This window comes from Xenopus laevis, chromosome 2L, assembly GCF_017654675.1.
Source record: "Xenopus laevis strain J_2021 chromosome 2L, Xenopus_laevis_v10.1, whole genome shotgun sequence".
NCBI lineage: Eukaryota > Metazoa > Chordata > Amphibia > Anura > Pipidae > Xenopus > Xenopus laevis.
The window spans coordinates 62,609,462-62,623,411 of NC_054373.1; the positions used below are offsets into that span (position 1 = coordinate 62,609,462).

The 13,950-nt window shown below is 39.7% G+C and overlaps 1 protein-coding gene across 1 annotated transcript; it reads left to right on the plus strand.

Annotated features, from left to right (window-relative positions):
* Positions 1-1,971: 1,971 nt before the first annotated feature.
* On the plus strand, positions 1,972-6,569 carry LOC108708113 (aurora kinase A and ninein-interacting protein). Its single transcript, XM_018246460.2, has 4 exons — positions 1,972-2,362; positions 2,781-2,928; positions 3,496-3,654; positions 5,948-6,569. The coding sequence occupies exons 1-4, from the start codon at positions 2,267-2,269 to the stop codon at positions 6,499-6,501; spliced, it is 957 nt and encodes a 318-aa protein (XP_018101949.1). The 5' UTR covers positions 1,972-2,266; the 3' UTR covers positions 6,502-6,569.
* Positions 6,570-13,950: the final 7,381 nt, after the last annotated feature.

A 13,950-nucleotide genomic window follows, 5' to 3' on the forward strand; every position in this document is an offset into this window, starting at 1 on the left:
TAAAAACTAAAAAGGTAGAACAGGCTGTGGCCTGTCATTTCATTGAGAAAGGACATGGAGTCCAGCAACTAAAATTTCAAGTGGTTGATGGGGTCCCAATATTGCATAGATGGGGGATAGACAAAAAGAACTGCTCAAAACGGAAGCCATGTGGATACGGACGTTAGGTACACTTACATCATCTGGTCTTAATAGGCAGTATGAACTGCATACAATCTTTCGATGTATAGTTTATTATTTTAAAGATTTTTTCTTATATATATTTTCTGTTTCAGATATTTGGATTGATGTATCTATGGATAGGTCCCGGTGATTTAACAGGATGGACTTGTTTAATACAATGTCATACACTGATGTTGCTAAAAATAACTTTTTCTATAGATTAAATAAATAACTTCTAGACATTTTTAATGGGCCTGATATATATGTTTTTCACTTTTAGCATTCGTAGATCACCTGATAAAAGGTGGAGCACCTGATAAAAGAAGCCCAACCACCGAAGCTTCACTCAAACAGATGGTGAGTCGGTCCCAGCTCGTGTCACTGTACATTGTACCTGTGCTTGCAGACATGGAACTCCCCATATTTTCTTATTAACACTTGGGACATTTGGCAACTCCTATATCCACTTAGCCGCTTCCACAGTCTGCCCTCACCATGCCCCTTTTCTGTACAAATTTGAGATAATGGGGAGATTTCAGTCTCAGCTCAGGGGGATGTGTATTTTGTTAAATACCTCCTAAATATAAATAGAGGGTTTTCTACTGCAGACTTTAAATGTGGCCCATGAGCTGCAGGCAGAGATATGTGTGTTTTCAGGGAAATATAGGTGAATGCAGAGCAGATATGACATATTTTATGTATATAATCACTGTCTATGTCTCGGGGCATAACAGTATATCAAGCAGGGCTTGGGTTTGAGCATGCTCAGTTTGCTCCTCCCCTCCCTGTTGTAATCTGAGCTCAGAGCTATCAGTGAGCACGGAAAGACGCAGGCATGAAGGGATGTCACACCAAGCTAATATGGCAGCTGCAATACTAAACAGAGAGAGCTTCAAGAGCTGTTTATTCAGGTATGGTAAAGCATTCTACAGAATAAATATAGTATTATAGCTTGCACTATTGTGGCTAATCTATTGGCAATAAACGGCTTTGGTAGCTTTACTCAGGGGTTCCCAACCCTTTTTGGACCGGAAGTCTGGACGCGCTATCGCGCCCCATTTTTGCACACTGGGCTTGGCGGCCCAGTGCGGGAGTGTCCGCAGCCCGCTTCTGGGCCACAGCCTCAAAATTCAGAGGCACAGTGACTCTCCCCGTACCCCACATAAATTCAGAGGCACAGTGACTCCTCCCTCACCCCACAGAAATTCAGAGGTACAGTGACTCCTCCCTCACCCCACAGAAATTCAAAGGCAAAGTGACTCCCCTCGTACCCCACAGAAATTCAGAGGCACAGTGATAGGGTTGCCACCTTTTCTAAAATTCTTTACCGGCTGGTGGGGAGCGGGCCGTGACGTTAAAAGGGGCGGGCATGTCGTTAAAAGGGGCAGGCCGCGCCACAGACACTTTGAAGATGCAAAAGAAAAGTTAAGTTCCAGGGGATTGGGGGCAGGCCGAGGAGTCTTTTTAAGCGTATTACAAATTTAGTGGTAGCTACGGTATTTTACAGGCTAGGCTGTACACAGTGACTCCCTTCATACCCCACAGAAATTCAGAGGCACAGTGACTCCCCCCTCACCCCACAGAAATTCAGAGGCACAGTGACTCCCCCGTACCCCACAGAAATTCAGAGGCACACTGATCCCTCTACAAACATCGACTCAATGAAGGGAGGTCTAGTCAAGAGTCCGCAGCCGTCACTAGAATCCATTACCATTTTCCCATATTTGAATTTGCCGTTTACTAATGATTAATCCGCAGTGGAGCTGTCACATGGTAGGATCACATGACCGTGACGTCAGGTCCTTTCCGAGGATAGTAACTAGCCGCTACCCTAGCAACAGTCGACTGCTGCGCAAATTACAGGCAATCTGCTAGACAGCACTAATTGTGATTTCCCCCTTCGCAGGCGATATACTGGGCGCCTAAATGTGAGGACATTGACTGGCGCGTAATTCAACTCTAGGCAAAGACATTCTTCTTCACTTTTTATTATTCTCGCTCGTAGAATTTAGCGGTTGGACTTTGAACTAGGTACTGAATCTATGAGATTGCGAGGTTTCACGTTGTGCTTTATTTAAGAGTATCAACAGCCAAGCTGTGTGACATGAAGCTGAAAGGGAAAAATGCCCGCTCCCTGCAACAGACCGAAGAGTGCGGGGTTTGGCTGGACACTGCTGAGTTAAAAAGGAAACCCACGCAGGTATGTAGTGGATTGGAAGGTCTGCATTCAATTAATGGACCGCTGCTACGTGTCTGTTCATTTATTCCACTCACGTCTAACTCCAGTGAATGATGCCATTAGATTCCTCTCACTGAAACAGTAAAAACTCTCCTGAGACCTCTTTAAGTATCTTTCACTACACATTTGCTTTGTGATGGTAATGGAAACGTTTCAATATTGTGCCACAGCAAACAGACTAAAAAAAAGTTAAGAGGAGATTTTTAAATAATTCCTTGGTATAAAAATGTATTTTGAAATGTTTGTAAATATATAGTGCCAATGCATTAGCAATCCATCAATTTTGATATACGTTGACGAGGAAAGCAGTCAAGCTTTCCTTCAATAAGCCATTTTCCTAGATATCTTATGATAAATATTGTGGATTTTTCAATTTTAGACTGTGCTTCCCAATTCTTCCTCGGTCAGATTTCATCCTTTCTCAAGGAGAAAACCATTTGAGTTGGCTGCATTTGATTTCACTCAAACAAAAACGCCCCAGCCATGTACCAAGCAGACATCCATGCACTACTACTTCACAAAAGCTGGTAAGGTTGGCCATGTCTAAGGCAAATATGCATAACATTAAAATTGTACTTGTAGGGGCAGTTGTTTTTCCACAGAGTTGGAGCTGAAGTGATGGGTTAAAGTTGTGCACCTAATCAAGTTTGACGGTAGAGCTGGTCAACTATATCTTTACTGTAGAGATTTTCAGGACGTATTTTGGTTCCTGTAATGACTGTACAAGTGCACATGGTGCCATCTATTGTGTGACCTGGTAGTCGACATTGCAAAGGGAATGCAAACTCACCTGTAAATGGCAACAGTTGACTGTATATAAATGTCAGCTTGAGTCTTTAAAATTGACATATTATTGCGCATGTAACATATACCTTCATACTTCTTATAGACAAGATCAAATATTGTATTGTAATAGTGCATTACATATCTGCTAACTGCTCCTATGTTTCCCAGTGAAGTCCGTCCACTGAGATCACACTGAAGGGTGTATTCCTAAAGGGGGGGTTATACTTTAAATGGAAATAGAATTTACAGACACAATGCAATGTGTGTTTCTCTCCTTGTCTGTATCATTATTTTTTTTTTATTTTTAGGCAACACGAATGAGGTACTGAAGAAAAAATGCAAAATGATAGATCATCTTCCTACAGTAACTGCAAGTGTCCACGAAAAAGATATAAGAGAAAATACACATGAAAATTCAAATACAGTTCATCCTTTCTCTGACACAATGTGCCCACTAGGAAGTACAGGTAACCAAATATAAAATGCCACTTTGTGCTGTGTCAGAGGTTTTACTTGCCTTGTTGTTTATAAAAGTATTTATTAAACCCTGATTTAGTTATGGAGAGTATTTTATGATTTTAGGGAATACTGTTCAATAACTGAACAAACAAGTGTACCTATCTTCTTTTAATAATTAGAGCAAGCTAGTTAGATTTTTGGTATTAAAAGGTTTGTTCACCATCCAAACACTTTTTTCAGTTAAATTGTTTTGAGATTGTTCCCCAAAAATAAAAACTTTTTTCAATTACTTTCCATCTTTTATTTTTTACTTTTTTTTTCTTTTCAAAATCAAAGTTTAAAGTTGAATGTTCCAGTTTCTGGTGTTTTCAGCCTGGTAGCTCAGTGATTCAGCTGCAGATTATAAACTGTTACAGTTTTGCAACATTTAGTTGATACATTTCTCAGCAGAGTCTCTGGAGTATTCGCAACTATTGTATCAATTCTAACAGCTGCCTTTAATGAAATTCAGGGATTCTGCTCAGCAGACAAAGAGAAGAAATGTATCAATTTAGAACAGTTTAAAAGGTTGGCGACCCCCCTTCCCAGAAACTTTATACTTCAATATTAGAAAAACAGTTACACATAGAAAATAGAAAGTAATTGGGAAAACACCTTTATGTCTGGTGAACTATCTGAAATTGAACTGACAAAAAGTGTTGGAAGGTGAACAATCCCTTTAATAAGAGAGAACATAGATGTACACGTCTGATAAGTAATACAGATGTTAAAACAATTGCCTATGTAGTTGACATGTATGGAGTACATTCCATAGCATTGTATTGTATGTTCCACAACCAGTGGTTGGTGAACAACATGTTGCTCTCCACTCCCATTGATGTTTCTCCTGGGGGCCTCATAGTAAGTGTCCATTTTGAAATTTAAATAAACTTCAGTAACTCTTTATTGCTACACTGCAAATTGAAGTGATATCACCCCCCCCCCCTTTACCCCCAGCAGCCCGTCAGCAGAAGAATGGGCAGCTAACTAGATGGCAGCTACTGGACACCTCTGCTGAAGGATTTGTTTGCCTCACCTAGTGGAAGACATGAGAATAGAACCAAAGCAGGAAAACCCCTGCTTTTTCCTGCTTGGGTGCTATTCTCATGTCTATGTCTACTACTAGGTTTAGGAGCTTGGGAGGGCTAGGCAGTACTTTTAGCACTGCAAATATGACCTAAGGTCGTGGTAGAATATAATAGGAGTGGGGGAGAACAATAGCTGTCTCAAAGCAGTTCCATCCTGAAGTGTTGGCTCCTTCTCAAAGCTCATGATCAGGCACAATGCACTAAGATGTCTGCCTTCACACCAATATAACCGATAAAAAAATATGTTTTTTTGGTTCAAGAATAAAATTTAAAAGGGTTGTTCACCTTTGACATGACTTTTAGTATGATGTAGAGCAGGGGTCCCCAACCTTTTTTACTCGTGAGACACATTTAACTGTAAAAAAGAGTTGGGGAGCAACACAAGCATGGAAATGTGAATGGGGATGTTAATTGCTGTTATTGGCTATTTGGTAGCCCCTATATGGATTGGTAGCCCAGGAGGTTCTGTTTGGCTGAACACCTGGTTTTTATGCAACCAAAAGTTGCCTCCAAGCAAGGAGTTCAAAAATAAGCATCTGCATTGAAGCCACTGAGAGCAACGTCCAAGGGGTTGGTGAGCAACATGTTGCTCGCGAACTACTGGTTAGGGACCACTGATGTAGAGAGTGATATTCTGAGACAATTTGCAATTGGTTTTCATTTTTTATTATTTGTGGTTGTTGAGTTATTTAGTTTTTTTATTCAGCAGCTCTTCAATTTGCATCTTAACCAATCTGGTAACTAGGGTCCAAATTACCATAGCAACCATGCATTTATTTAAATAAGAGACTGGAATATGAATAGGAGAGAACCTGAATAGAAGAACCAGTAATAAAAAGTAACAATACATTACAAAGCCTTACAGAGCATTTATTTTTTTTAGAAGGTAGTCAGCGACTCCCATTTGAATGCTGCAAAGAGTTATTAGAAAAAGGCAAATAACTATAAAACTATAAAAAAAAATTATGAAAACCAATTGAAAAATTGCTTAGAATTGACCATAAAAGTAACCTTAAAGGTGAACCACCCCTTTAAATAGTAGTCCATTATTTGCAATGTAAACAGTGTAATTTAGAAATAAAATGCAAATCATGACAGAATCCCTTTAAGCACTTACAACTGAGAGAAATGAGCTGTACACAGCAAGTGATATGTGTTTGTTTTTTTCTGACAGGTGCAATAGTATTCTTGAAGGACGATAATAGTATGAATAACCCAGCTGAAGATCAAGAATCTCCTGATTCATGTGAAAGACATACAGACATGGAGCAACCAATCACTGGGGAGCATGGAAGTGATATGCTGGAAAATTTGAATCCATCTCAAACCAGTTCTTTTAGATGTGATTCATTATTTAAAAGACAGAATGATGTGCAAATCACTCTTTCCTGTGCCACTAGTTGCAGAGATGTGGAAAAAAGAGGAAATGCTTCTTGCAATCTGTTGGATTTACCTTTAAAATGGTGTTCCAATGAAAAGTCTGAAAATGAACAAGATGACTTGCATAATTCTGTAGCAACAAGCCAGCTTTTCACCCAGGATAGCCAGGGAAACAGGGTGATTTCTCACTATTGGAAGAAGCAAAACTCATTTGTTCCTCTTCAGGACATGACAAACACACGCCGGGATTTATCGAGTAAATCCAGTGACTTACTGTCATGCAATGACTACTCTTTGCAAAGGATGTTTACCCAGGACTCCGAGGGAAATGTTGTTATTAAACACTGACCGACATCTGTGCAAGAATGTAGGGACCCATCACCCAGCTGTATAATAAAATTCACTTTCAAATTAAACCTGTTTACCTGTTTTAAACGTCTTTAAAAATCTCTGCTGTCAATCAATGTACCCTCAGACATAGCAATCAGTTTCCTATCTGCACTTCCTAGATGTCGCTGCCCTCCTCATATTTCCCCTCACTGTCTATAGTTGCATAAAGTGGTTATCTGGTCCACCATTCTGGTGCATTTGCAAAATTTTGGGATGATGCAAAACTTGTCCACAAAATGGCATCAACCTGCTTGCTGTGAATTTGTTTTGTTTGACTAACATAGTATAAAAGGATTTTGGTATTATCTCTAAGGGCGAGAGATTCCCTTTAATTTTGAACTAGGCTATTGAAATGCAGGCATAGTACTCTTTTTCTCAAAATGTGATATTTGGAAAATGAAATTGTTATATTTTAAGATTAGGCATTAACAATCATCATTATCAATGATGCCTAACCTTTGGATTGCCGCAATGTGGAAAATTGCCCTGATTTGGCATTTTCCTGTGGAAGGTTGGGCAAGGGGAAGGCATTTTCAGGAGATTTGTCACCTATGCTAGCGCAGCTTTATCAGATACAACCAAATCTCCTTGTCTTGCCAGTACCCTCAGTTGGAGGGAAGTGGATCCCACCATGGTGGACTGTTTACTTTTCAAGGTAAATCATTTTATTGACAGGTCAGTCACCAATTATTAATGGATTTCAGAGAGATTTGTTTGGTTACTATCGATTGCTACCCATATATCCGTAAGAATTTTCCTGTTCTGTTTTGTCTCATAGTGATCTTGTTTTCCATATTACTTTACAAGAGTGGTAAAGGGGACTCACATGCCTACTTACTGTTATGTGCTAGCCATCATTTGCTGCCAGCTGAACTGGCATAAGGAAGCATACATTTGTTGAGCTAGTTTCCTCTGACAATACTCTTTTCACTTTAAAATGGTTGTAATGATGCTTATTGCTATATCATTTGTGACATCACTGACTTTTAGTATGTTCTAGAATGGCCAGTTTTTCATTTGGTCTTCATTATTTTATTTATTTTTTTTAATTTTTTGTCTTCTGCCTATTCACAGCTTTCGAATGGGGGTCACTGACCCCATCTAAAAAAGGCTACAAATATATTGTTATTGCTGCTTTTTAGTACTCTTTTTCTATTCAGGTCTCCTCTTATTCATATTCCACTCTCTTATTCACATTAATGCATGGTTGCTAGGATAATAACCCTACCAACTAGATTGCTGAAATTGAAAAGCCTCTGAGTAAAGCTAAAAAAAACGAAAACTCAAAAACCACAAATAAAAAACGAAAGCCAATTGCAAATTGTCTCAGAATATCACCTACTACATCTTACTAAAAATTAACTCAAAAGTGAACTTAATACTAATTCTAATAGTATTCGTATTAATAAATACTAATTAGTCACTAATAATTATGGATGCACATTTATATTTAAAATCACATGATGTTTCTCTATGAAATGCAAGTACTAGAACTGTCACTTGGGGCAATTCTTGGAAATATTTCATCCAGATCACTGAAAATAAGAATTGGTTTCTAACACTATGGGGCCCATTTACTTAGCTCGAGTGAAGGGATAAAATAAAAAAAACGTTGCATTTCGAATGTTTTTTTGGCTACTTCGACCATCGAATGGGCTACTTCGACCTTCGAAACGAACGATTCAAACTAAAAATCGTTTGACTATGCGACCATTCGATAGTCGAAGTACTGTCTCTTTAAAAAAAAAAAAACTTCGACCCCCTAGTTTGCCACCTAAAACCTACCGAAGTCAATGTTAGCCTGTGGGGAAGGTCCCCTTAGGCTTTGCAATCTTTTTTTGGTCGAAGAAAAATCGTTCGATCGATGGATTAAAATCCTTCAAATCGAACGATTAGAAGGATTTAAGGGTTTTTCTTTTGATCGTATTATTTGCGTTAAATCCTTCGATATTCGAAGTCGAAGGATTTACATTCTGCAGTCGAATATCGAGGGTTAATTAACCCTCGATATTCGACCCTATGTAAATCTGCCCCTATGTATATAAAAATAAATTTTATTGGTACTAAAACATTTTTCGCTTAAAAATCTTCAGACTTTAAAAAACAAATCACTGAGGATTTGATGCGCCTTAAATCACAGTTCATACTTATCTACATTTCATAAATAGGGGTTAAAACTTCTACTGGATATTATTATAGTTCACCAATCCGTTCAGATAGTATTCAGGAGGTTACTTTATTTTAATTGTGCGAGCTGCTATTGCGGTGTGTTTAATTGACTTATGCTTTCCACAGGGCAATTTTCTCCAGACTTGTTACTATCTTAAGATGTAAAATGCCTCTAATATTGTTCAATAGCGTCAGTGGTTTTAACCGTTGCAGGTATACTCCATTGAGTTTTTCTAAGAGACTTAAACAGATGTTTTTGTTGGACAAGCAGGATATTGCTACGTGGGATGAACCTCCTTCAGTGGACATACCCATAGCAAGGATGTCAAGCAGGACTACAATTCCTGTTGAGGATACATCTGGTCTTGAGCCCATGGACAGGAGGGTGGACACCGCATTAAGAAGATCTTATATTGCTGCAACTGGAATTGATAAGCCATCCAAAGCAGCAGTTTCTGTGTCCAGAACACTGAAGTGTTGGGTAAATTATCTGGAGGAAGATTATGACACAGGAGTGGCTAGGGATGAAGCCATAGACTTGCCATCTAAGAACAGCCCAGATATGGACTCAGAAATAGAGAATATTTCAGAAAACAAAACAGGCAGTTTAGACATGCCAAGGACTAAAAAAAAAAATTACATTTGGATTTCTGATGCCCTGCAGAGGCCCAAAGCTGTGGGTGGCAGCCTGGCTCTATTTTACCAACATTTGGAAAGGACCACCACAGACAAATGGGTTCTAGGCTGCATAAAAGACAGATTTGATAGAGTACAGATCACAGCCTTTAGAAAGAAGATTTGTTATATCAAAACAAAGAAAAGCACTCTTCAGAGAAACAGTATACAATTTTGTTCAAAAGAATGTATTGGAAGAGCTTCCTTTGGCAGAGCAAGGGCGAGGAGTGTATTCAACTATGTTCCTGGTTCCCAAACCAGGGGGAAAAGTGAGGTTGACCATAGACTTGAGATACCTAAACAAGTTTATCTACAAAAATAAATTTCGCATGGAATCCATAAAATCAGTTCAGTGCATTCTCAACAGAGAGTATTTGATTGTCACGATAGACCTGAAGGATGCTTACTTACACGTTCCAATTCATCAAAACAGCAGAAAATTTCCGAGAGTAGCGGTGTTCTTGGAAAATAGGATACAACATCTACTGTTCAGAACTTTACCATTCGGAATCACTTCAGCCCCAAGGGTTTTTACAAAAATAATAGCGGTTCTGGCAGCAGCCTTAAGAAAAGAAGGCATCTTCATAGTTCCTTATTTGGACGATTGGCTTTTAAAAGCCTCCAATAGAGAAGGAATAAAGAGTCATTTACACCGCACTCTCAAATTTTTAAGAAATCATGGTTGGATTGTCAACACACAAAAATCCAATCTGCATCCATTCACCTCAGTAAGATTCTTGGTCTCATAGCATTAAAATATTTCTACCAGAAAAAGGTGGGTGCTCTGATAAAGGAAATGGGAGCTATATGGAAGAGAAATTATTTTCATCCGTTACGCTATGAAATTTTATTGGTCACATGACCACGGCGATAGAAGCAGTCCCTTGGGCCTAGGTTATCGGGACTAGACAAGGACATGAGAGTTTCAGCCAAGATGAAAACACTACTAAAGTGGTGGACTTGGCCACAGCATCTAAACAGAGGAAAAGCTGCTTTGGTGAATATCACAACAGATGCATCAATGAATGGCTGGGGAGCCCACCTAGGCAACCAGATGGCACAGGTTGTGGTCACAGAAGGAGAAGCTGTCCTCCTCAAATTACAGAGAATTGAATGCAGTTTGGAAAGCATTAAAATGTTTTCGCAAACAGATATTCCTGAGGAATGTTGTTATCCAGTCAGACAACATGTGTGCTCTCTTATTTGAATCATTAAGGGGGAACCAAGTCCCAAAGACTGGTCAAACTCTGCCATGATAATGGCCTGGTTTCAAACAAGGGTCTTGCAAATCGGAGCTATTCACATCAGAAGTATAGATAACAGGTGGGCAGACCAGCTCAAAAGACAGACGATGGCGCCCAGGGAGTGGTCATTGGACGAGAAAAATTTTCTACAGTTGACCAGGGGGGTGGTGTACCCCATAGATAGATAGATTTGATGTCTACCAGGAAGAATTCCAAGTGCAGGAAGTTCTGTTCAATTTACCGGAAAGACAAGCCAACCTACCTAGATGCTTTTTCCGTCAGTTGGGATTTTCAGCTAGCATACGTGTTTCCACCAGTACCATTCATCCAGAGAGTCATCAAGAAACAAGACCGAGCCAAGGTAATTGCAATTATACCGAATTTGCCCAGGAGGTCCTGGTACCCGGAATTGTTACGTCTTTCCCAGAACAAATTTTGAATTCTTCAGTTGAAAGAGAATGTAATTTTCATTTTTTTTTTCCAGAGATACAGAGGCTCGGATTGATGGCATGGTTGTCGGCATTGTTAAAACAAGGTTTGTCTCAGGAAGTGGTAGAAACCTTACTCCGCAAGAAAAAAATCTATGTCATATGAGAGAGTCTGGAAAATCTTTGCCAAATGGTGTATTCAAAATAGTCTAGTGCCTTTTGGAGGTGAAAATTCTGCACATATTACAATTCTTACAGTAAGAATTTGAAAAAGGGCTTCAATCTAATACGTTAAAAGTTCAGGTTTCAGCGTTATCAGCTCATCTGAATTTAAGGTTGGAGAGCAACACAAGCATGAAAATAGTTTGTGTGTGCCAAATAAGCACTGTGTTTGGCTGATTGGTAGCCTACAGGAGGCTCTGTTTGGCAGTACATCTGTTTTTATGCAACCAAAACTTACCTCCAAGCCAGGAATTAAAAAATAAGCACCTGCTTTGATGCTACTGGGAGCAACATCAAAGGCGTTGGTGAGCAACATGTTGCTCACGAGCTACTGGTTGGGGACCACTCAGGGCTGCTTTGCCAATGAGGCGAGTTGAGGCTGTCAGGTGGCAGCGCCCCACTCGGTACCAGGGGCAGCAAAAATGCTGCTCCTGGTACTTAAAGAGCGAATTTCTGGGGGAGGGGGGGCAGCAGATGCTGCCTCAGGTGGCGGAGGGGCCAGGATTGCCCCTAGGACCACTGCGCTACCTCATGGGCAGAAAGGTGTTAGGCATCTCCTCAAGTCATCTGTAAAGCAGCCACTTGGTCAAGTTTGCATACGTTTGCCAAGCATTACAAACTAGACATCTTCTACAGACGATACTTCCTGAAGCTACTCTACCCACCCTGAGAAGCTAGCAAATTCCCTTGGTGTGCTGCCTGTAGGACATAATTGAAGTAGAAAATTGGTATACTAACCACTTACCGTTAGTCCGTAAGCCAGCACAGAAATCCCTCCGAAAATTAAATAGTGTTGCAGCATGATGTTGTAGTGTTGTTCTTGTGGTAGAGCTATGGAAATAACATGCAGAGGGAGGGGTAGTCTGGTCTGAATTTAATTTTTTTTATGCTACCTGTCCTATCAGGAGAGACACTGGAGTTAACCCTTGGTGTGCTCCCTTACGGACTAATGGAAAGGAAAATTTCAGTGGTAAGTATACCAATTTTCTACTTTTTAGTGGTTGTTGTGTGCCAAAACTTGTTTTTCCTCCTCCTTGGGCCCACAACGTATTTATATCCTTGTCCACCATGCGACCTTGTAATGTCAGGGGGTAGGCACAGGTATGTAATTAATGAATGTATGCCGGTTCAGCCTCACATTTCTCAACCCTCACATCATTAGTGTAATGGGTCAGACAGGGAGTTTCATTGGCACCAAGCTTGAGAAGGTTCAAATCTATGCAGAATGTGTCTACAAATTTAATTTCTTCTAATAAAATCTTCTCTATTAAAGGGGACCTGTCACCTAGACATAATAAGCTGTAAAATAAGTCATTTTCATATTAAACATGAAAACCAAATTCTTTTTTTAATAAAACATTCATAGCTGTTGTAAACTTAGAAATGTAAACTTATAAATCTCAGCTGTCAATCAAATATTGCATGCTCCTCCTCTATGCCTTAGGCATAGGGGAGGGACAGGCAATTACTTTCACTTTCCATTCAGCACTTACTAGATATCACTGCACTCACCACATTTCCCCCCCCCCCCCCCCGCTCTCCTCACCATTTGATTGTGTAACTTGCGCATGGGACTGAACATCAGGTCCCCCATTCTGGTGCACAAACAGAATTTTGAGATGATGCAAGGCTTGCCTTAATAACAGTGCACACAAAATGACTCCTGCCTGATTGCTATAATTATGAATTCCCAGGCAGAAGGAAACAAGATTCAAATAACTTATTTAGTGTAATAAAAGTTAATTTTGCTTGACTAATGTGATAAAATAGGATTTGGAATATTTTTTTTGGGTGACTGATCCCCTTTATCTAATTACTTCTCTTACAGATACAATGATGACATTTTTTCTCTGGTTAAGTCTGTCATAGCACACTCGTAGCAGATTGTGATACGCCAACTTAGAAAGTTAAGAGAATTTATTCCCCAGGTGATACCTTTCAAAGTGTAGGGACTACTGTCTGAAAATGGATGCAGGCTAATTTCTTCCCTGTGAGGGTATTCATTTAATTTAGGTGTTTTTTTTAGCTGGAAGTAGTGATCCGCCTGCTCCAAACCTGGCTGGCAGCTCTGTTTATCGCTCGACCCGCCCTGCTCTGACATCCCACCTCCTTACATCTTCCTCTGTGAAAGAATACATTTCCTTTGTTCCTTGTTACAGAAAAAAACGTATTTGTCTGGTGCTAGTGATTCCTCTTTGACAGTATATTTAATAACATCATGTACTGGGAACATGTGAGCTTTGTTTTAAGCAGTTTCAATGAACAGTTATGCTGTGGTACAGCTTCTCCCACATCTTTTATGTATTTTATAAATGCCTCTAATTTAGGACCTCACATCATCCTATTTCCTAAGTGCTTTCCTTGACATCACACTCACTGCCATGATGCTACCCTAAGTAATTCAGCAGATGGAATGTCTTATAATACAACTGTACTGTAGTTTTGTCTGTAGCAGCTGTCACACAGCCTAATATTATATGAGTTGTGCTAGACATCAGTTTATCAGAATAATCTTCCATCTAACTCAGCAAGGTGTTGCTCCACTGCCTAAGGAGTTGGTGATTTGTCTTTCATGTCAAGACATGTTCACTTAGAACAGAATGAACATTCCATTCTGGAAGACTCTTTCCCTTCTAGGTTCATCTCTTTTGTTTGTTTATGTGTGTCTG

Coding starts and splice junctions, on each gene's coding strand:
- LOC108708113 (XM_018246460.2), top strand. CDS start 2,267: ATGAAGCTGAAAGGGAAAAATGCCCGCTCCCTGCAACAGACCGAAGAG. Junction 2,363..2,780: donor TAAAAAGGAAACCCACGCAG/GTATGTAGTGGA, acceptor TTTCAATTTTAG/ACTGTGCTTCCCAATTCTTC. Junction 3,655..5,947: donor GTGCCCACTAGGAAGTACAG/GTAACCAAATAT, acceptor TTTTTCTGACAG/GTGCAATAGTATTCTTGAAG.